The sequence below is a fragment of the Serinus canaria genome, chromosome 18, assembly GCF_022539315.1.
Source record: "Serinus canaria isolate serCan28SL12 chromosome 18, serCan2020, whole genome shotgun sequence".
NCBI lineage: Eukaryota > Metazoa > Chordata > Aves > Passeriformes > Fringillidae > Serinus > Serinus canaria.
The window spans coordinates 3,162,747-3,183,851 of record NC_066331.1 but is presented as its reverse complement, the minus strand read 5'-3'; the positions used below and the strand labels follow the sequence as shown (position 1 = coordinate 3,183,851).

Here is a 21,105-nt window from a genome sequence, read left to right as displayed (position 1 = left end):
GTGATTTCTTTTTTTCAATGAGAACCCTTATCTATCTAACATATAATTCTGTGGTTATTTCATTACAGGACTATTTTTGAGGCTGTGATTGAGAGGATATACTGTAAATAATAAAATCCTAGGGTTTTACAAAGAGGTAACTTGAGATGATAATAATGTGAAGTTATGTCAGGATACTCTTTGAACAAAATGATGTTAATGCTTAAGAATAATGCTATTTCTTATGATTTGGTACTACAGTTAGAATTTATTAATTAATTGTGAACTGCCAGAGCAATCAATACATGAATAACTACCTAAACCTCTGTCTGCTTGCTACAAGTCACTAGTTTGCCTGCTTTGTTGGTGCAGTTTGTAAGGGCTACAATGGCAGCTAGTCAGTTATCTAAGCTGGTACTTGGAAGCTGCTGCTTCTCATCATGAGTGTGTTATATTCTGAGCTGATGATGTTCTACTATTTACTTTAACCTCCTTGTAATGGAGAGAAGCTGTGGACTTTTTCCCCTGGTTTGTTTTTTTAAGGAAGTAAAATAGTAGAACAAATAGTGTAGTAAGAATCAATGGAACTTCTATTGAATTTGCTCTGGTTTAGAATGATTTTTAATGCTAGCCATAACCATTCAGTTCATAATTAATTAAGTAGAGACTACTATTGTAAATGATGTATTGAGACATACATAAATCCCATCTCCTTACAAGCACACTGAGCTTCATTCAGATTAATGCTCTTTTCATGTGAATCCACAGAAATTGGGAGGCTCCAGACAGGGATTTTGAGTGAGGGAAGTCTGAAGGGACAAGAAAAGATGGATGCTTGTAGACAGTGATTTGCACTTGAAATGCTGACTTTGGACATAGCTGATGGGAAGTTTGGGAATGTAATTTGGATGGCTGTTAACTTTCAAAGCCATACCAATCCAGCTCACTGCATTTGAACAGCAAAAAGGCAGCTGAACTATAAGTAAAGGAAGGAAGAGGAGCAGATATTCAGAATGCACAGAATGTTTACCATTTAACTTCCTAAATTGTATTATAATCCCAGCTGTACAAGTTGTTTAAAATGTTTATGATTATTTGTGAGCATGGGATGTTCTGGCCATTGGGAGGTTTCAGTAGCATGAGCAAAATTGGCTGCTGTCAGAACAATGGACAAAGTAGCTTAGAAAACAATATATCATCTGGAAACTGAGGCAAGAGCTGTCAGAGAGGGAAACAATGGGTCATCAGGGGAAGTGGGAACTTGCCTCTCCCTGTTCTAATCATAAACATTTTCCTTCCAGTTGAAGTCTGGTCTGGAATCTTCAACCCCAAGCATTTAAACCTCTAATGCTTCTACCAGATACGTTGGACCTGTTTTCCCAGCCAGCCCTCTTTTCCTTTTTATCCTAGAGTGGAATGTTTCAGTGGTTCCATGGCTCTTCTTTCTGGATTTCTTGCAGATTCTCCTCCCTCTCTGTCCAGGCTCTATCCCTCTCTGCTACTTTTGGCTGCACTTAGAGCACGAGTTTGTTGGAGAGGGGAATTGGTTTCTCTCCCCTCACAACCACCTTTTGCTGTCAGCATTAGAAAGAACGTGGAAGAACTCTTATCTTTCAACAGCTCAGGTATCTCCTGAAAAGTCAGTTCAGAAAGATTATGAAGGTTCACTTCCATGGTCTGTATTTGTGCCAAAGATCCACAATGATCAAGCTCTCCCTTTGGGTCTGAAAGAGATTTTTGTTTGCAGTTGGAACACCTTAGGCCTGGTTTGGAACATAGTGCCCAAGGCAGACTCCTTCCCTGTCCCCGGGGTCAGACTTCTGCTCTGTTCTGAGTTCTTGTTGCCAGAAGCAAGAATCCCTCAGGGCTTCCCTCCCCAAACATCACAAAGTTAAAACAGAAGTTTTGAAATAAAACTCTAGAATTATTAAGCTATAGGGTAACTCCAAGTAAGTGGAAAATAATCTATTAAGCCTGAAGTTTGGGTTTGGTGGGGTTTTTTTCTTTTTTTTTTTTTTATTTGCTTGCAGACTACTATTGATGAAAATGGAAGTGTCTCTTGAGTCTCTCTTGAAAAGGTTGTCACATTCAGGTTACTAGGAAAAAAGCTCTAAATTTTTGGTGCCAGTTCATCTCAAGAACACAGATATATGTCAGATTTAAGTTCCTCCATGAGCAATTCAAAGGTCAGCATAAAGACGTGCCAGTTTCTTAAAAAAATGAACAGAGTCTGAAGATCTTTGATCTTGACAGTGTGGGATCAAGCCATCACATTACTCTGACCTTTGTAGTTTCTGTCTCCTTAGTGTACCCTCAACGTCCCCTTGTTGCTGGTTGCTTCCCAATGCTCTCATTTTGTGGATCAAAGGAGAAATGAATTAGTTTGAATATTACTTGCTCTAGAAATTACATGTGCTTAAGGAGTCCATGTTGAAATTTACCCGTGGATAATTATGAAGTAAGATGAAAGTTGAGATCATCTGTTCATTAGAGGACTCTGGAGGAATTCCAGGGGAATTTTCATGCTGGAAAATCAAAACTTGCTACTCTTCAGCCTAATAACCAGACATTAATGGCTGCTTAGAAAGAATTTGCTTTATTGTTTACCAAGACTAAGAACTACTGTTGCTATCTAATCCCAGGTCTACACCACTGCCTTGTTTGTGGCAGAGGCTAAACCACTTAACTTCTGTTACTTTCCCATGATTGCTGCTTCTGAGGGAGTTCAACAATTTATAAAGGTCCAGTGTGCTAAGACAATAAAAACATTGCTCCTGTTGCTGCAATCTGTCTGGCACTTCCATTGAGAAAGGCCTCCTGTTGTTTTGTTGCTCAGGGGTGAACGAACTGTTTGAGAAGCCTGCTGGGATGTTGGGCTGCAGGGTCAGGGAGGCAATTCCCTGCTGAATGTATTCTATTATGTCCTTATTACTCTTACATGTTAATTGTAATGTTTTTTCCTGCATTCTGGTTAGACATCATGAGTGAAGCTGATTGAAAATGGAGATTTCTGTATTCGTGAAATACCAGTTCCCAGAAATGGGAGTGAACTTGAGCATAGAATGGAAATTCATTTTCTGAATTTCCTGTGAAAGCAGAAGAGAAAGAAAAAAGTAATAGTGTAACTTTCAGATCATTAGAATAGTTTTGTTTTGAAAATGTAGAAGCCAAGCTGCAGTTGTGACTCCAAGTGTGCAGCTCATGGGTGAGTCAGAACTCCAGGGCTTTTTGGCTACCAAGTCTCCATTAGGCCTGGAGCAAGTGAGAGTTTGAGAGTTCCCAACTCTGCCAGAATCTGTGCCACACCTTTCAGCACTCTGCTCAGAGCTCTGCTTCGTGGCAGGGAGCCTAGCAGCCCTAGGTTTTCAAACCCCTGGGTTTTGGCAAGGAGCCTGCATTCTCCAAGGAGCAGGGCATGGCTCCTAGCTTTACAGAATAGGGGAAAGCCCTGTGAGCCAGCATCATTTACAGGATCCTGACTGAAGAGTAGGGAGGCCCAATGTGTTAGGGCTTCTGTACAGGGATTCCTTGCACACATGGTCCCTAGCAGGGTGGACTTTCTTAACATCCAGTTAGAAATTGCTATTTTCAGGTTTGAAAGGTTTCAAAATCCTAAAAAATGTACAGGTGGAATTGAGTTTGATATTGCTGCATTCATTGGAAGGTCTTTGAAAATTTTATCATTATAATGAGTCCCTAGAAATATCATTGTTAGGCTTTTGAGGATCTGAATCCTATCAAGTCTCATGATGCTGAGTGGGAATTCCTTGTCTTTGTTACTCTCTCATGCTTCCCCATTATGCCTTTGGTATTTCTTATATTTCCAACATCCACTGTTGCTTTTCTTCTCCTCCCAGACTCCACGTCACCCCCTGCTCCCTGTCTCTTGCAGTGCTAGACAGTCTCCCTGTCTAGCACTGCAAGCTCTCCTCTTGCCATGAAACCCCATTGGATTCCAGGAATTTAGGAAGTCTGGACAATTCTGGAAGTGCAAGGCAGTAGTCAGCATGTAACACATCTGGTTCTGTGCCCTGCCCAGGGCTCAGTCCCAGCCTGGCTGTCAGCTCATCCTGCAGGGCTGTGAATGATGTGGTGGAGAGCAGAGGTTGGAAGGCAAATTTGCAGCTTCCACTGGGGTAATGCATGTTAAGGAAAGAGAAAGAGATGTCTCATATAGATAGATAGTGAGTTCCTCTCACAGTAGTAAGAATGTAATAGTCGTATAAGATATAATAATATTAGTTAATTTTTCCTTTAGTACTGTATTGAAACATGTCAGTGAAAGCCACAAGAAGTCTCTTTCTTCCCAGGTAATCTGTAAGCAGTTCCTGGGCCATTCTCTGCCTCCTGGGATGTTACAACAGAAGACGCTCTAAAGTCAAGTTTAGTTTTTTTAGGCCCTTTGGATTTGGGATCTCATCCCTTAAGCTAGCTACTGTGATTCTCACCTTGAGCAGAATTTCCAAGGTTAATGAGCCCTTGGAGCCCCATCTGTTTTGGACCAAATTTTGAAAATCTTCATCTTTTTATCTGGTAACAAGGACCTTGAAAGAGCTTGGAGGGGACAGCACATGGAAACAGGAGAGTTGTTCCAAGCTTGCAGGCTCTGCTTGAACAGGGCAGTGCTTGGCAGCCACTCCATCCCAGAGCTGCTGGCTCCCCGTGCAGCCTCTGGCACCTCCACTGAGGGTTTATGCAATACACTTGACCAATCCACAAAACAGACTAAAACCTCCTTCACGTGGAGGCTAAAAGGGTTAAAGTACCAAGAACATTAAAAGCAGTGGGTGCAAGAGCACATCTCCATGTTGTGTTTTATCCATTGGGATTGCCCTGCTCCCGTGGTCCTCCCCAGCTCCCTTCTGAGCTGATCCTACAGGACAGAGTTGCCACCTTTTCACAGCAGCCTGTGCCTCTTGGTACATCCAATCTGGAACTTTTAATCAGCAGAGATAGAGAGTGATAACAATGGGGTCTGTCACTGAACAGATCCTCCAGTAACTCAGTCACTGCCACACAATTTTTTTCTTAGCACATAAAAAAAAAATACTGTCAGAACAAATGGACTCAAAAAAGCTTATGTGAAAAATAAACCCAACTAAATTTCTGTCTTCTCCAAATTGAACTTCAGAGGATATGTGTTTATATCTAAAAATATGCATACATTGATAATTCTATCTCCTAATTGTCATTTATTTTGAAGAAAACCTTTGCATTTTCTATCTGAAAAAAAAAAAGGCCAGTAAGATAAAGCTCACTAGGAACCCAAGACAACCACCCTCAAAAGGAAAAGGACTTACTCCATTTCAACAACCTGGACTGAATGACACAAAGTTAGTTGGATACTAAACATGGGTTCAGCTTTCTTTGATCCTTGTTCCTTGCACAGTGCCCATGGAAAACACAAGTCACAGCACTAGGAAAGGTGTCAGGCTGGCAGCAGGGACAGCAGAGATGGCCTAGGGCAAGTTCCACAGGAGGGTTTTAGCCTGAAATGGCATCGCCTGGGTTGAGGCTGGGATCACCCACACTCTTCTCTGTGACAGCACAACTGCACTCCCAGCTAGTTATGAAGCTGAATTAAAAAGCAGACTGATTTGAGACTGGGTGGCAAATGCAAAGGATTTATTTAGATTTATTTCCTCCTGTATTTACATTGTTGCAAGGAGCTCTCTCTTTATAAATGCATTACTGATGAATATTGAAAACCTTCTTGGGCACAAGTATTTTCTTGCAGTGGCAATGCATCAGAGGCTTGGCTGGTGGTTATTCTTCAAAGAGTTACCAGGCATTAGACGTAAATTTAAATATAAATGTAAATACATTTTACAGCAAGATCCAATACTAAAATGATCTGGATCTTATTTCAATTAAAGGGGAAGGAAAAGTTTTTAAGAAACACTGGAATCCTGTTTTGGTGATAAACTTACTAAGATCCTGAAGTGAGCTGCTTTCCCCCAATTTCTTGTCCACTTTGCCCTAAAGCTCAACAGCCTATGCAGAGCACAGGGCACCCGTCCACAGTAGCTAAGCCGGTAACGCCTTGAAAAAGCCAGTTTGCAAAGCAGCGTAGGTATTAAGAACTGATTGCCAAAGAGTCTGAAAACACAGCTAACAGGGAAGATTATTCCATGAAAATAAAATTGTTATGCAAAGCAGTTTCTGGGATTCATGTGCAGCCAGCAACGCGTTACCAGCAGTCTTTCAGCTCGGGCGGATGGGTTTGGAAAACACGGTGACAGCGTGAGCTGCTCCAGCACCTACGGCAGCCTCGGCAACGCACCCGGCTCCCCCCGAGTTTCTTGGAGGGAAGGAACTTTAAAAAGACACAGGAAAAAAATTTAAAAAAAAACAAAAAAAACGCAACAAAATACCCAACCAAATAGAAAAAAAAATCCCAAAAAACAAACAAACAGAAAAACCCCCAACCAAAACCCAACTTACGCAGTAGAAAAACCATGAGAAAAAGTACTTTCCGAGCTTTTCTCAGGGGTGGGCTCCGTGTCCGGCTCTGGCCGGGCCCCCCGGTTGCCGGTACCGGCCCCGCCAGCGACCCTCGGGCTCCGCGGCTCCGCTCCGACCCCAGCCAAGGGGAGGGGGAAAAAAAAAGAGATAAAATAAAGAAAACACGGAAAACCCCCCGAAGTTGCCGGTTTCTAGCGCGGGCGGAGCGGAGGTGACCCTATTCCGTCTGGGGACCCCGGGCTGCGCTTCAGCGGCCGCCGGGCTGAGGGGACAGGGTCTCGGTCCCCATCATGAGCCGGACCGCGACCCTGTCCCCACCGCCGTTCCGTCCCGGTCCCCACCCGGGCCCCATTGCTGTCCCCGTCCCAATCCCCATGCCGCCGCCGTTCCCATCGCTGTTCCCATCCCTGTTCTCGTCCCCGTCCCGTCCCGTCCCGTCCCCTCACACCGCCGCCCTCCGCCTTCCGGGCCGCGGGGAGGGCCGGCCTTTCCCACAATGCTTTGTGGGACGTTGACAAGTGGATCCAAGATGGCGTAGAAAGTAATGACAGGTAAGTCGGGACTTCCCCGACCGCCCCCGCGGGCACCGAGCGCGGCCCGCACCGGCCGCCCGCGGCCCCGCCGCGCCCTCGGGGGGCCCGCGGGGCTCCGCGGCCGGCGGGGCGGGCGGTGCGGGGCGCGGGGGCCGCGCGGAGCCGGCGGGAGCGGGCCCTGTGTCCGCGGAGGGCCTGCGGCGGCCGCCGCTCGCGGGGTGTTTACGGGGCGCTCGGCCGGACCCCGGCGCCGCCGCGCTCCCCGGGGCCCGCGGGCGGGCGGAGCGGCCCCGCGCCCGGCCGGGCCCGGGGGAAGGGCCGGAGAGCCGGGGATGCCTCGCACGAGCCGGGGGTGCTCCGGGGGGGATGCAGGGGGGGTGGGAGGCAGCTTTGTTTTTGTACCGGGCGGGGCGGGAGGGGATGGGAGAGACGGCCAGAAAATAACAATGGTGAAATAGAAGTGAAAAAAAAAAAATGGGGTAGGTAGGGTTTGCGGAGCGATGGAAAAATAAATTGGAAGAATTTAACAGCTGTTGTAAAATTACCCCCTCGGAGCGGTTGAAGGTTGGGCAGATGAGCTTATGTTTTTGTTTTCTGCAGGAGGCTTTGGCAGGGAGAGCGAACTGAAGTTGAGAGGTTTAAGACAGGTCCTAAGAGCAGCTTTTATACCCTGGATCAGCTCTGAAACTGAAAACGGGAGAGTTTCCACTGAACGTTGCAACACAGCCCTTCCAGCAGACACTTAGATGTGTATTTTTAGGGCACATCCCCAGGCAGGAGAAGGGTCTGTGTTACCCTTCCTGCGGTGGGAAGTGTCCTTTTGTTAATTTGAAAAGGAGTGCAGTTGTTTTGGCTTCAGCACTTTGTTAGGCAATTGTTGTTCGATTAGGATAACATGATTAAACATATCATTGATGGAAATTAAGAAATAACTGCAGGGAAACAGTTGCAGGGCTGCTTCCCAGTTAATGACAAAATGAGTAAGAGTTAATAAGGTAATAGAATTTTTGCATTATCAAAGGTACAACGAGCTTGAGAGGAAGTTTTAAAATAATACATTTCAAATTTCATTGAAAAAAAAAAGAATTCAGTTGTGAGGCAGAAAAATACCCTGAAAATGGATATCCCCATTGATAGATTGAGTGTGTCACCATGGCTGGTCCTGTTGGGATGGTTTGGATTGTTGACATCGTCTAATGTTGTTGTTCTTAATAATAAGTGTAATTGAAGCAAGGAAAGAATAAAATACACCACCTGCCATTCTTTATATAAGAAAAGGCATGTTTCTTTATAAAAAATAAAAAAATATGCAAGTGATACTTGGCGAGTTTGCATTATTTTCCAAGACTGATAGGTAGGTCAGGGAGGCTTTAAAATAATGAGTGTTAAATTGGGTTGTTTCAGTACTTTTGAACCATGGCAGATTGTGAATGAAAACTCCTTTTTTTTTTTTAAATTTTTATTTTTAAATAGAAAAGCTTTTGTGGTGGGGACAGTCTGGGAGTGTTGGGCAGGTCTATAGGGAGGAGATGATTTTGAATATTCAGTTCAAACTTAGAGGAGGGAAAGTGTATGAGGGGCCACCACATTCCCTCCACCTCCTTGGGGTGCAAACCCAGGGAATCAGGCTTTGGTAGGCTTGGCTTTCACTGTGCAGAAATTGTAAGTGGCAGAAGCTGAGTTAAGCTTTTTTTTTGTTGAACTTTAATTAGCAGAGTAGTTTTTCTTTATTGGTAAGTGAAGGAACATTTAATGTGTTATTACTGATAAATTGAGTTCTCTTTGTAATTGTTCTGAAAGCAGAAATTACTTCTTTATTTTTCCTAGCTGAAATGACATTTCCTTTATCACTCTTCACCTCTGTGATTTTTTTTTGGACTTCTGAAATGTACAGTGTGTATTTTCCCTCTTTTAATTCATACAGGCACTCTGCCTTTTTAGGTGAGCCAGATGAATTTTTCTGTGGTAGAGGCTTGCTAAAGTCATGGCTTAAAGACTTGAAAGGTTGTAGTAGCTGATTTTGTTGGGTTTTTTTGTCTATTTAGGGATTTTTTGTTGGGTTGTTTGAGGGCTTGTTTTTACCTCTTCCCATCAGACTAAAACTTAAAGGGAGCTGTGGAAGCAGCATCTTATTCTCTAATTTGTCCCAGTTATGCTTCTTGATGTGCCATGGAGGATCCTTTTCCTTTGTGAAATCTCACTGCTTTCACAGAAGTTCCTCCTGGGCTTTGGGATCAGTGTGAGTAGCTCTGGTTGTAGAAGAAGGGCTGTGGTTTGCAGAGAACTTCTGCTCAAAGCCTGGATTCATAGAGGAATTCTCATCTCAAAAGATGAGTAAGTCAGAGTGTCTGGAAAGCTTGAAGAGGGGATATTCCCAGGTGGGTAAGGTACAGGTCTAGTGCTTGAGAGATGTGGAGAGCCTGATGCAAATCACTTCACCTGTTTGTGCTTCCTTTTGGAGGAGTTTAAAATAGGGATGGTGAATCTTACTGACTTGTGAGGAGTCCTGACGCCTGTGGATGAAAGAGCCCATGTAAGAGCTGGGAAATAATATTAGTGATGTTTTCCAACTCTGTTAATTTCATAGTCTGATGAAATATTTTCTCCATTGTTGACAATTATTTTTTTTTTTTAGTAAAATCCCCTTTGCATTTATAGCTGGATATTCTTTCTGAATTTCAGGGTATTGGTTTGTTTTTCTTTTTATTTGTTATTTACTAACATCTTATATTTGCTGCTGAGCATTATTCTTGGTGTTTTCATTTTAGTAGTGGCAGAAACAGTTGCTGGAGCAATTCAGGTTATTAAAGCCCTTGAATCTCTCACCTCACTGGTATCCCCTCCTGAGGTCCGTGGGACCTCACAGGTCTGGTAGCAGGAGTGAAATCTAAATTAGAAAAGTCTTTGGAATTAATTTGAATGCATCCCCTGTGTACAGCCTGGGTAACTGGGGAAGGTTGTGGGAGCTGGCTTGGAGCAGGAGAAGGAAGAATGGTGTGCCACTGCTCCAGCTCAGGGAGAGAGTGCTTGGACAGCTGGAATTCCCCTGCCTGGGGGATCAGCAGGCCAAGAATCCCAGCGAGCCTCAATCCTGTCGTGACGTTTCTCCTGGCATTGCTGAAGCTTTCTTCCTGGAAGGAAGCAGATCCCCAGTGTTCCTGTCTGTGCAACGCTGCCAGTGGCTCATCATGGCAGGGAAAATTCCAAATTTTGTAATCCCAACCCTCCCTCCTGCTCGTGTTTCAGCTGTTGAATCCTTTCTCACTTCTGCTGAGATGCTGTGGCAAAATCTCCTTTTCAGTATGTATTTTCCCCCCCATAAATGGAAGGACTGTGAGTTAGATTTTCAGAACAAACAAGACCTTCCTTTTTCATTCTTGTTTGTCTTGCTATCTCTTCTGTGGCCTTTGGCAGCAAGGCAGCATTTGTGTTTATATGTATCAATGACATATATTTAGGGACATGGTACTTTATGTGTTGGATTTCTTCCTCCCCTTAGTGCAAACTTCTGTGGTTGCCATTCTTTTTCAACAAAGAAGAGAGAATGTTGTAAAAGAGTCTGGTTTTTCCAAACTCTTTTCCAGTTTCCATGCAGCATTGATACAGAATTAAAAAGAAATCTGAAGGAATGCTTGATCTTCTCTTGGTCTTCTGGAGATACTGACTGGGAAAATAAAGATTTGTTGTGCCCAAGTGTTTTGGGGTGGGAGAAAATAACTAAACTTCATAGACAGGGAAATTTGGAGTCTGCAAGGTCAGAGGCTGCTCCACAGGAACAGGCCAGCTTCTGGGGATTTCATGATGGTGTCACTGATATTGACTCAGGTTCCTTATTCCAGAACAGTCTTGCTTACTGAGCTTTTCTCTTCACACGAATGTTTACAACATGAGGCTTCCTACAGAAGCAATCCCTCATGTCTGAGAAACACAGAAAAGAGAATATTACTGTTGGAAAAGGGATTGGGAATTTAAGCAGAGAGATTGTAATTACCCATGGGGGAGAATTTGTTTTTCTGTTGCATTTCTATTGCACTGCCAGTTGAAGTTAAAGGATACTTAATGGGGCTATAACGTAATACCCAAATATTCCTCCATAGTTTTATATGCAAATTCATTGTTGTAAATTAGAAATGGACTGGTTATTTATCCAGTCTTTTCTCAGAGTCCTCCATATTACCAAATTACAGCCTTATTACAGGAAAGCCAGATAAGATATGATAGATTTCAATCTTTTTCTCCTTAAATGTAATTTTACAACACTGAGAGGTTCCATTTTCTTACTGCAAAGTTTGAGTGGTGACTGTGGCCTCATCCTATTTCCAAATGAGTACAAACTATCAAATTTTCAGAGTGGCATAGAGCTTTGTCAGATGTTAGAAGGCTTGAACCTTAGCAGGAAGGTAGTTTAGAATGAATAGCACTGAATTACACAGGTTTTCCAAGAAGCAGTGGATGCTCAGTGCTGCTGAGCTGGTAGCAAGAAGTTTTGTAGGTGATGTTATGTAGAGGTATGTTTTGGAGATGTGATTGGGAGCTGTTTTACCTTTTCTTGCTGTTAGTCCTGGGAAATATCACTTGCATGAAGAATGATGTGTCTGAGGTGAATGTTTTGAATCTTTGGCTTATGTGTGGTTTGGGGAAATAAGTTACATGCTCCTGTTTGTAAGCAGTAGCAAGGCTAGTGATTCCTGGAGCTGTAAGGATGAAATATTGGAAGCAAAAGAACAGTAGGTTTGTGTTTGGTATGAAATTTTGAATGTTGCAGCGGCAGGAAGTGAAGGATGGAAATGTGAGCACTGTGTGGACTCGTCTGAGCTGGTTTTATGGTAGTTAGGGTAAGTGTTACTTAGAAATGATCTTTCAGTCTGTGAATTTCATGGTCTGGGTTTTTTCCCCCCATGGTTATATATAGCAAAAATACTGTATTCATCAAAACACTAAAAATTACGGTGCTTAAATATGTTTAAAAGGGCTTTCATAGCCCTTCAGACCCCACTGGCAAGGGGGAAATCTGTAACATGAGCTGTTCTCGAGAATCTTGGTTGTTAGTAATGCCGCACGAGTGTTTAATTTGCTGGAAAATGTTTAGTGGTTCAGCAAAGCAAGAAGGTAACAAATCTTTGTGGACATCATAAATGGAGAATGCCACAAATGAAAAGCGTAGTGGTTTTGGCACCACCTAAAATAACACTTCTTCCCTATGTTTCTTTTCACTTAATGTAAGATAGTCTATTTTTTTGAAGTGAAAATTTCATTTTATCCTGGGGTAATTTTGGGAGGACAGGGATGGGCAGTTGGCCTCTGTTCCCAAGTAATGTTCCTTCATGGGTCTCAACTAAATTCCCCCTCGGCTGGGATTCCCAAATAGTGTTGGACCAGCCACAATAGCTGCCTTGCATCTACTCCTCTGCTATCTTGGGAGCCAGAATTTGTTGGATTTCTCTCATTATCGACACGGGGAGGTCATTAAGAGGAATGTTTTTTGCATACTTGGGAATCTGTGCTAAGGCAGTGCTGTGGATCTTTTATTCCAGTGATGTTTTTGATTATAGTTGTTTGTGCAAATGGTTTTGAGGTAACTGTGCTCTGGCCATATCTTGAGACACTCACACATTTGGAATGGTGCAGGACATTTGTTTTGTCGTTTGAACTGACTGATATTACTTGGCTGTAGCTTTGTTTATATTTGTTTGGCTGGGCTAGACACCGCTCCTCTGCTTCCCAAGTTTTGTCAGGATTATGCCGTTAACCACAGCAGGATCGTTGCTCATTCCTGCTGATGCAGTTCTTTAAGTGGGGTTTCAAATACGTGACTGAATCACTAATGCTCATTTCAAAAGGAGTGGGGAGGGAGAGCTCTATTGGGAAACGTGTTCTGGATACACGTCGTGGTGTTGCTCATAGGGTTTGCTGTGAGGGGAGAACTTGGGAATCCATATTCTAAAAATTGAACCTGTTGGGGCTACCATGGTCAGGCATTTGAGGAGAGGAAACAGGGACATTTTAAAAGCATTATCCATATGCAGAAAGGTTAATGTAATTAAAATACAGAGTTACAAGACAAATCCCCAAACTAGGCTTAGCTATATTATGCCAAACTATTTGGAGCACGGTCAGGTAAAAATAATTTTCAGAGGTTATTTACAACAAAGATAGCAGTTTTTAGAGGTGGAGGGTTAGTTACTGCTTTGAACTTTCAGAACTGTGCAAAAAAATACCATGTACAGTTACATAATAGGCATGGTTTGGGGAAAGATGTGTTTGGAGGATCTGTGGGTGGCATGATTGTGTTATTAAATCTGTTACGGTAGGACCCTTTTGTGCTAAGCGCTGTGTAAATGCGTAACAAAAAACTCAGTCACAGTATTATTCACTACTGTAATAAATTAAAGTTCATTATAAAGCTGCAATGAAGGCTGAGGGATATTGAAAGAAATTTTTCCTGTTTCGTGCCACAGTGTTCTGGCTGATTCCTGTGCTCAGTTTGTGATCTGTGCAATGTAGCTGATATTCAGCATGAAGATTTTTTACAATCTTTTTGCCTTCTGAATGGATTGAAGGAGTGATTAATATTTTGCATCTCAACCAGCAAATAAACTTTTATTTTTTCCCAATTTATCCAACTGTAGAACTGTGATACCTGTAGCATCTGCACTTGCCCTCGGCTTCAAAGCTGTATTTTCAGCTAGATTTGCTCCCAGGAGAGTGTTGCCTTGCAGTGTCAGGTCAGGGGTGGAGAAAGTTCTTGTGTGAAAGTGAAAGTTTGACATTTGAGGGAAGACTGTTTCAGCATTGCTACAATATCCTGTTAAGAAGAGAAAATGTGGATCGAACCACTGAGCTTTGGAGCTGCTGAGCTGCTGGGGGTAGGGAAGAGTTTGCATGGAGTTTTTGAAATGGGAATATGCCGTGATAAATAATTTTGTAGTTTAGAAACACTTTTATTTCTGAAATCCAAATACAGCTGTATTAGATGAAGCTGTGAATTGAACATGAGACTGAGAGTTAGGAACTGCTAATTTTGATTCTGTCTCTGATTAAATTGGTGAATTTGGCAAATGAACTATGGTCAAGTGCTCTCTGCAGATGGTGCTGCATGAGTGACAGGTTCAATGAGCACTGGAAAACTTTGTGGCATGTTTTTGCATTTAAACTTCTGAAATATATTTGTAAATCTAGTGATATGTTCCATGTTGAAATGATGCCTGGGAATCTTTTATGACTCCCCTTTGCATTCCTTGGGAACACAGTTTGGCACTTGCTTGGCATTTTGAAAATGAGGTGACACATGTTTAGTCACATCGACACAGATGTGACTATATCATAGAGCAGGCATTTCTCAGAGGGGACTTCTGGCACTACCCTGTGACTCAGTGGAGAATAATATTAGGAATTGCAGGACTGGGGAAGTCCTTAAGATGAGTAGTGTTCATTTTTTGATCAAAATTATTACTAAACACTAGTGCAGAGATAGTAACAAGGCTGTGTTCTGTTATTCAAGTGCTGAGAAGAGAGGTTCTGACACAAGCAAGGCATAGTTTGGAAAGCTGTGGATTATGATGTTTAAAGCAGCTTTTAGAATATGGATATTGTTCTGTGAATTTGAGTTGGAGGTTTGAGTCTTGTAGGTTGGTGCTGCTCCATGGAGAACTGTCTGGTTGTGCAGTGCTGATTCTTCCCTTTGTTTTTCTCTGGCAAATTTCATTAAGAGAAGCAAAGATTAAATTACTTTTCTAATGCATTTTTTTAAGTAAGTAATTGGTGATGTTGTTATGGGGATAAAATGGTAACCATGGGACAATATTTCAATTAAAATGCCCTCATCTTGGGTAAGTGTGAGAAACTATTCTCAAAAAGCAGTGTGAACATAGAGGTATATGGAGTACAAATTCCGCGTTGTTAACCAGTTATTATGAAAGATTGTTTACGTAAAGATTTTCTAGGAAGGAGCCAAAAACTTTAGGTGGGGCAGAAGCACCACCTATTATTATGTTAGCTGATGCTTACTATGACATACTCCTCATTTCACTTAGTTATTGTTTGCCAGATTTTAATTGTTTGGGTTGAAATTTCCCATGGTAGGTGTCTTTCATAGTCTGACTTTTTGGGTGCTTTTGAGGGGAGAAAGATTCTGCCAACATGATTCCATCTTTTCTAGAAATTGAGCAAAATACTTTCTTGTGTTTATGATAAATTTGAAAAGAAATAATCTAATGACTTATGGTGCTGCTTTGTACAAAGTTGAGATGTGTTATTGTATAATGTTTCTGCCAAGGATGTACTTGTGATCAACCTTGTGAAAATCTTCTCAGTGCTGGTCAAATCAGCATTAAGTGCAAATGTAAAAAAGATAATAGTGAATATGCTTCAGCCTCAGCTAAACAGGATTTCTCTGTAATTTGAAGGCTGGGTCTCCTGCATTCCTTCCTGGTGTGATTTTGGATAAAAAATGAGAGTGCAGAAAATTCCCCTTCTCTTCTCCTGATACCAAGTTCCTCTTTCCTCCCAGCTCTACCTTCCTGCAGCACAGAGGAAGCAGTGACTGGATTTAAACAGAAGGTGCAAAATGCAGATTTTTGCAGAATTATATACAATAAATGTAGAGATGGGGGTGGTTGAATGAGGAGAAGGAGATTGAAAAATATTAGTATTCGAAAGAAATAGAAGGGAGGCTGTGCAGTGTGGGTACCTATGATTTATTTTCTAATGATAATACAGTTGTTTGTTGGAATACAATTTTGCTATCTGCATGAATTAGAAAGTGTTTCTGAAATGTAGTAGGGAATAGTGAAAAAGGAGAAGGCAAATCTCAATTAATCCCCATCTTTGCTACGTTTAATTTTCTGTATTTTTAGTGAATTTTCCCATGTTGTGATGTGGAAAAATGCTGGAATCTCCTCAGTCACTCTGCAGACGTGAGGTGCTCTGCATTGGTCATGTAAAAGGGGTGTACAGTACAGGCAGAGCATAATGGGGAGAAATCACTTCTAGATCTCTTCATGTGAATAGAAGAAGTTTATAGAAACTTTTGCCTTGTGTGTTCTTATCTTGATTCTCTGTAAAATGGGAATGTTGTCAGACTGATATTCTCTTAATTTTTGTGAAGTGGTCGGTTGCAGTATTGTAGGCATTATTGAAGAGTTAATGACAGCAGTCAAATGTTGTCTTTTGAATAAGATTGAGTAACTTGCAGTACATAAGGCCTCAATGCTGAAGTATTTCACTGGATGTCCATTAGGCTGCAGCCTCTGTTCTGCCCACTCATTCTGCCAGGTAGCCCTTGGAAAATGTGCTCTGTGGCTAACACAGTTAGAGGCAATATCCTAATAATGCAGGCACACAGAAGGCCAGCATCAGCTTGTACAGATGCTTTTGTCCTCACACAACCTCAGAGTATTGAACTTTACAACCCAGTATTTGTTCTGTGAAGTTAATGAATGCAATATGTGCCTGTATATTTGCTTTGTTTAAACAGGAACCTTGTATCTGTTGGCTGTGAATGGCTCTCAGACAGCACCAGCACATGTCACATAGATGCTGTGCTTTACCTTGCCAGGTATTTTGCTTAGTTTCATCAGGACAGGTGATGCTTTCAGACAGCTGTGTGAAAAAAGATCTTTTTAAAGGCAGGATGGGAAGGTATTTGGGATGTGGTGGATGGATGGGGTGGTTGCAAGTGCTGAGGCCATGAGTTATATCCAGATTTTGAGCCAAAGATAGTCAGTGTCCGTGTCTGAGTGTTGCTGCTGCTGGCTGCACAGATTGTTCTTCTGCTGCTATTTCCAAAATGAAAATAAAAGAGATTATAAAGTGCTAATAACCACTTAGTAGTCTGTACAGAAGTCATAACTGACATGCAAAAACTGTAACTTGTTAGTATCTGTGATGTATGTAAAGTGGTTTAAAGCCTGCAGAGGATGCAGATGCAGAAGGCATTTGCTCTTAATCTCAATTGCCTGTGTCGTTATGTGAATGATAAACCACCCACGGGCTCTTGTTCCTTTCCCCAGAAACGTGGTTGTGTTTTTCTATACTTTAGGTTTATAGGATCAGACTCAAAGCTTCATTTACTTGGTCAGAGATCACTTGCCCTCCTCCTTTATGGTGCTGTCTCTGATTTTTCAGTGTGGAAGGATAATCTGAGCATTTAATGGTCGGGGGCATCATGAGCCTCTTCTTTCCCCATTTTCCCTTCCCCAAACAGGCATATCATGTTCCTCAGAGGCCTTGGAGCAGGATTCTTGCTGCTGTTCTGCTATAGAATAAAACCTTGAGATGTGCTTGCCTCATTCTGTATGCTCCATTTCAGATTTAACATCATTTTTGGAATTGAAAGTGGGGTCATTTTGCCTGGAGTTGTACAACATTAGCCAAAGTAATTCAGTTACTTCAGAAAACTGATTAGATTGTCCTCTCTCAAGGGTGGAGGCTTTTGTATTTGTTCTGTAAGGTGTGCAGTGCATTTCTGAGAACTCCTTAACTGCTATTACGGACTTCCACCATAATTGGAATAAATTAATGCATGAGATCTCTGCTGTTATATTTTTCTTAAAAGAAACAAAAAAAAGCCAAAAGCACCTTTGATATAATTCTTTCTTTTGCACCCTGTGTATGAAAGATGCACCAGCCTTTTCATCTCTGCTACGTAGGTACAGTGCACTGTCATTAGCTACTCTCATTTTATTAAATGATTTTTTTAGACTGGGATTATTTATGATGTCTATGTCATAACACTAGGAAAGTGCAATTTTTTTCTGTATGTCTCTGTAAGTCATTTCTGTATTTTGTGCAGCTCTATTTTATTCCATCCTGAATAAAGGGAGTTTGGGTTTTTATTTTTTTTGTCTCAAGGCAAAGATTGGGTTATTTTACCACAATGGGTAAGGAAAATAAATGGATATTTAATTTTATTTTACTGATCTAAAGGTATTTTAGTGGTATTTGGTAATAATAAAAAATCAGTTGACATGTAGAGATGCAAGCATGCCTTAAGATGGGATCACAAGAGATACCAGAGCAACTCTAATATGATGCAACAGTGGAAAGATGTACTATTCCCTCTTTTAGTGTGTGGACTGACAAATGCAGTTTGTTTCAGAGGTTTGAATTTTTAGTTGAATTCTCGTGTCCCATGATTTCTAACTGTAATGTTGGCATGTTCATAGTAGCTAACTTTTTAAATTGTGTCCCATTCAATATATTAATTCACGTTAAACCCCAGGTCTTTCCATACCTGTATAAACTGAAATATCTTGTCATTTTTTTCTGTATAACTTGGAGTGAGAGGGAAACTATTAATCACAGAGATTGTAGCCATACCAACTTTGGGACTTCCCAAATATTACTTGGATATATTATGGAAATAACAAATTTTTGATGTGTGAATTGCTTACATCTCAGTTTACCAGTAACAATTTTGAGGAAGGGATGGGATGTGCACTGCTTGGGTCTGCAGTCTAAAATGTTTGGGAACTCTGCTTAAACCTGGAGATTATTGGATGGGTCCTGGAGCAGTTAAACTGATGAATGCAGCCTATGGCATTGACTGTTATGGGCAAGAAAAATAAATAAGACTTTTCTTTCACTGGTGAGTGACACTTTGCTACAGCTCTTGATGGTAAATGGCAGCACGTGGCAGTAATTGATGGGGTAACTGATGTCTTGGTATCAATAAGAGACTGAGTTATAACTTAACCTTTCCCTGGGTCTGTTATCTGTCTTGTTACACATTTTTCATGAAAACTGCAGCATCTTCAAGACCCTTCAGACTTCTGGGAAATTCAGTTCCAATTGACTTGAAGCTCAGAAGTTACTGGGGAAGGACAGAGCAACCAGCCTCATAAATAAATCTAGTAGGTCTCTTCTTGCTCGTAAAAGGAATTGCTGGGAAGTTCTGATAAACCAGCTGTCTTTTCTTGAGTATTGCCTGAATTTATTACATGTTTAAAACTTCTCTCCAGTTTGGTGGCCAGCCTTTACAGTCTGTGAGATGGGCTGAACAATCCCAAAGGATTGGGAAACAGAGTGCTTACATTTCTGTAGAGAGGAGCAGGATGAGTGGAATTCCTTCCCTGCTCTCTCTCTCTCTCTCTCTCTGGGAGCCTGCGCCAGCCTGACCGCAATAGGCAATGGAAGGGCAAATCCATCTCCTGCTTTCCCTTCCCGCAGGACAGAGGGCTGCCTGCAGGAGGACACGGCTGAATGGCCTTGGCAAGGAATATTTTGTACTTATTTCCCTCAGCAGAACTGTTTGAAGGGTTATGGATTGTAATGGGAGGCAGCTGGAGAGGCTCTTCCCCTGCACGTTCCCCATGGCAATGGGTCTCATTCATTTGCTTCACTCTGCGATTCCCAGGATGTGGCTCTTGAAGTAAATTCAATTGACAGTAAATCCCTACCAGTCTCACTGTAGGACTGCAAGTTGAACATCATTGCTTTAGCATAAATCTTTACAAGAGATGTTAATGTTTAGTTAAAATATGCAAATATTTACTGACTTGTCTACTGTTTGTCAGCTTGGCATGCGAGACCTTGGATCTGATCCTTCTGTCTTGGCAGACATTGGGAATTTTGCCAGTAACATTAATAGGAACAGCATTGTGCCCTCTAATCTGTTTGTTTATGAAGTACAGCTAGAGTTATCTGGCTAGATGCTTTACAGTGAATTGAAAAAGCATCTGTTTGAAATTTTTTTAGGAACTGTCACATGCTTTAACTTATTATTATCTTAGTGTATGGACCCTTTGATTCCATGAAACACATCAGTAAGATGTGGAGCATGGAAGTGCACAGTCATGAGTTACACTGCCATGAAACACTGGATTTTAGTTCATGATGTTCTCTCCTCCTACACTGATTTTAATTTGAAGTTGGACTCAGACTGTGGAGTAGTTCTTCAGAGCCTCCTGTGCACCAAGCAGGCGTAGTGTTTACTTGGAAATAAATGACTGTGTGGATCACGTTGTTTATCACTCTTCCTCCTCAAGCTGTCCCTTCTGCCTTTCCCAGCCCCCTCTGCAGCTCTGAAGGGGAAACATACAGCTTTATTTGGAGTTTGGATTTTAGTTCCTCATTTCATGTTTGTTTACAAACCCCTTTGGCAAGAAGGTGGAATACTCATTAGGAATATTGAGCCTGAAAATCATTAGTTGTAGGGGAAAAAAAAAGAATTGCCATGGTTAGTTGTAAAAGCCACCAAGGTTTAAGTTACACCAGTTGGAACTAACCAGGTCTTTGAAATAATATTTTGTGGAAGATAAGCTGAGTACAGTTTGGCTTTCAATGAAATGCAAGTTCAGTAAGTTCTCTTCTACTTAAGGGCAGGAGTTTTTTTGGAGGTACAAAGTATGTTGCCAGATCATGTATTTACATATATAATTTCTTAAGTATGTCCACCTATTTTAGATATACAGCTTTTTTAGCTTTAGTGGGAATATGCCTCTTTACTGGTTCTTCAATATTTTGAAGCTCTATTAAACTTCACTAGAGGATAAATTACTTCTCAGAATTGAATTTAGAAGGCTTTTGGCATGTGGTTTTCCAGGTCTCTTTGAGAAAATGAATAATCCTGATGTTTGTTCTGTTACATGTTAGTATTTTAATTTCATGTTAGTATTTTAATTTCAGTTTTGTAGACAGAAGTGAAGCTCATAAGTAATTTGGTTGGGTTTGCCAAGAGAGTTGGGAATATAGCACAGACCTTGTGACACTTCAGCTTTCAGTTTTAATCTGTAATACATTCTACTCTTAGAAATTCTAATTTTATGCCTGAAATCTTAAAAATAAAAATCTGTAGAACTGAAAATAAATTTCTTTTTACAAGTGCCTTTGCTCCTTGGCTGTTAATGATTCTGTGAATACTTTAAGGTTGGAAAAGTCCTTGAATGTTGAGTCCAGCCTTTGACCAAATGCCAGTGTGCCAACTAAACTATATTGTGAAGTGCACTTGTATTTCGAGCACTTCCAGGGCTGCTGACTCCATCACTTCCCTGGGCAGCCCATTCCAATGCTTAACCACTCTTCCAGTGAAGAAGTTTTTCCTCCTATCCAACCTAAACTTCTCTTGGTGCAGCTTGAGGCCATTTTCACTTGTTTGGTGACTCGTTCCCAGGGAGCAGAGCCCGACCCT

The 21,105-nt window shown here is 41.6% G+C and overlaps 1 protein-coding gene and 1 long non-coding RNA gene across 5 annotated transcripts in view; one reads left to right on the top strand and one right to left on the bottom strand.

Annotated features, from left to right (window-relative positions):
- Positions 1-5,583: 5,583 nt before the first annotated feature.
- LOC108962667 (uncharacterized) lies at positions 5,584-6,909 on the bottom strand. The gene is made up of 2 exons (XR_001991351.3): positions 6,424-6,909; positions 5,584-6,295 (listed from the first exon to the last, which is right to left on the bottom strand). It is a non-coding gene; the product is annotated as an uncharacterized LOC108962667 (long non-coding RNA).
- A 21-nt stretch (positions 6,910-6,930) lies between these two features.
- The window catches only part of HELZ (helicase with zinc finger), an 85,535-nt gene continuing 71,360 nt past the window's right edge, over positions 6,931-21,105 (top strand). For 2 of the 4 annotated variants that reach the window (XM_030231422.2, XM_030231421.2), the window contains exon 1: positions 6,931-6,995. Coding sequence is in view for 1 of the 4 variants with exons in the window: in XM_030231423.2 (XP_030087283.1) it covers positions 6,989-6,995 (7 nt within the window). In the remaining 3 variants the exon portion in view is untranslated. The remainder of the gene's footprint in view (positions 6,996-21,105) is intronic. The other 2 variants (XM_030231423.2, XM_050981326.1) reach the window with 2 other exon arrangements.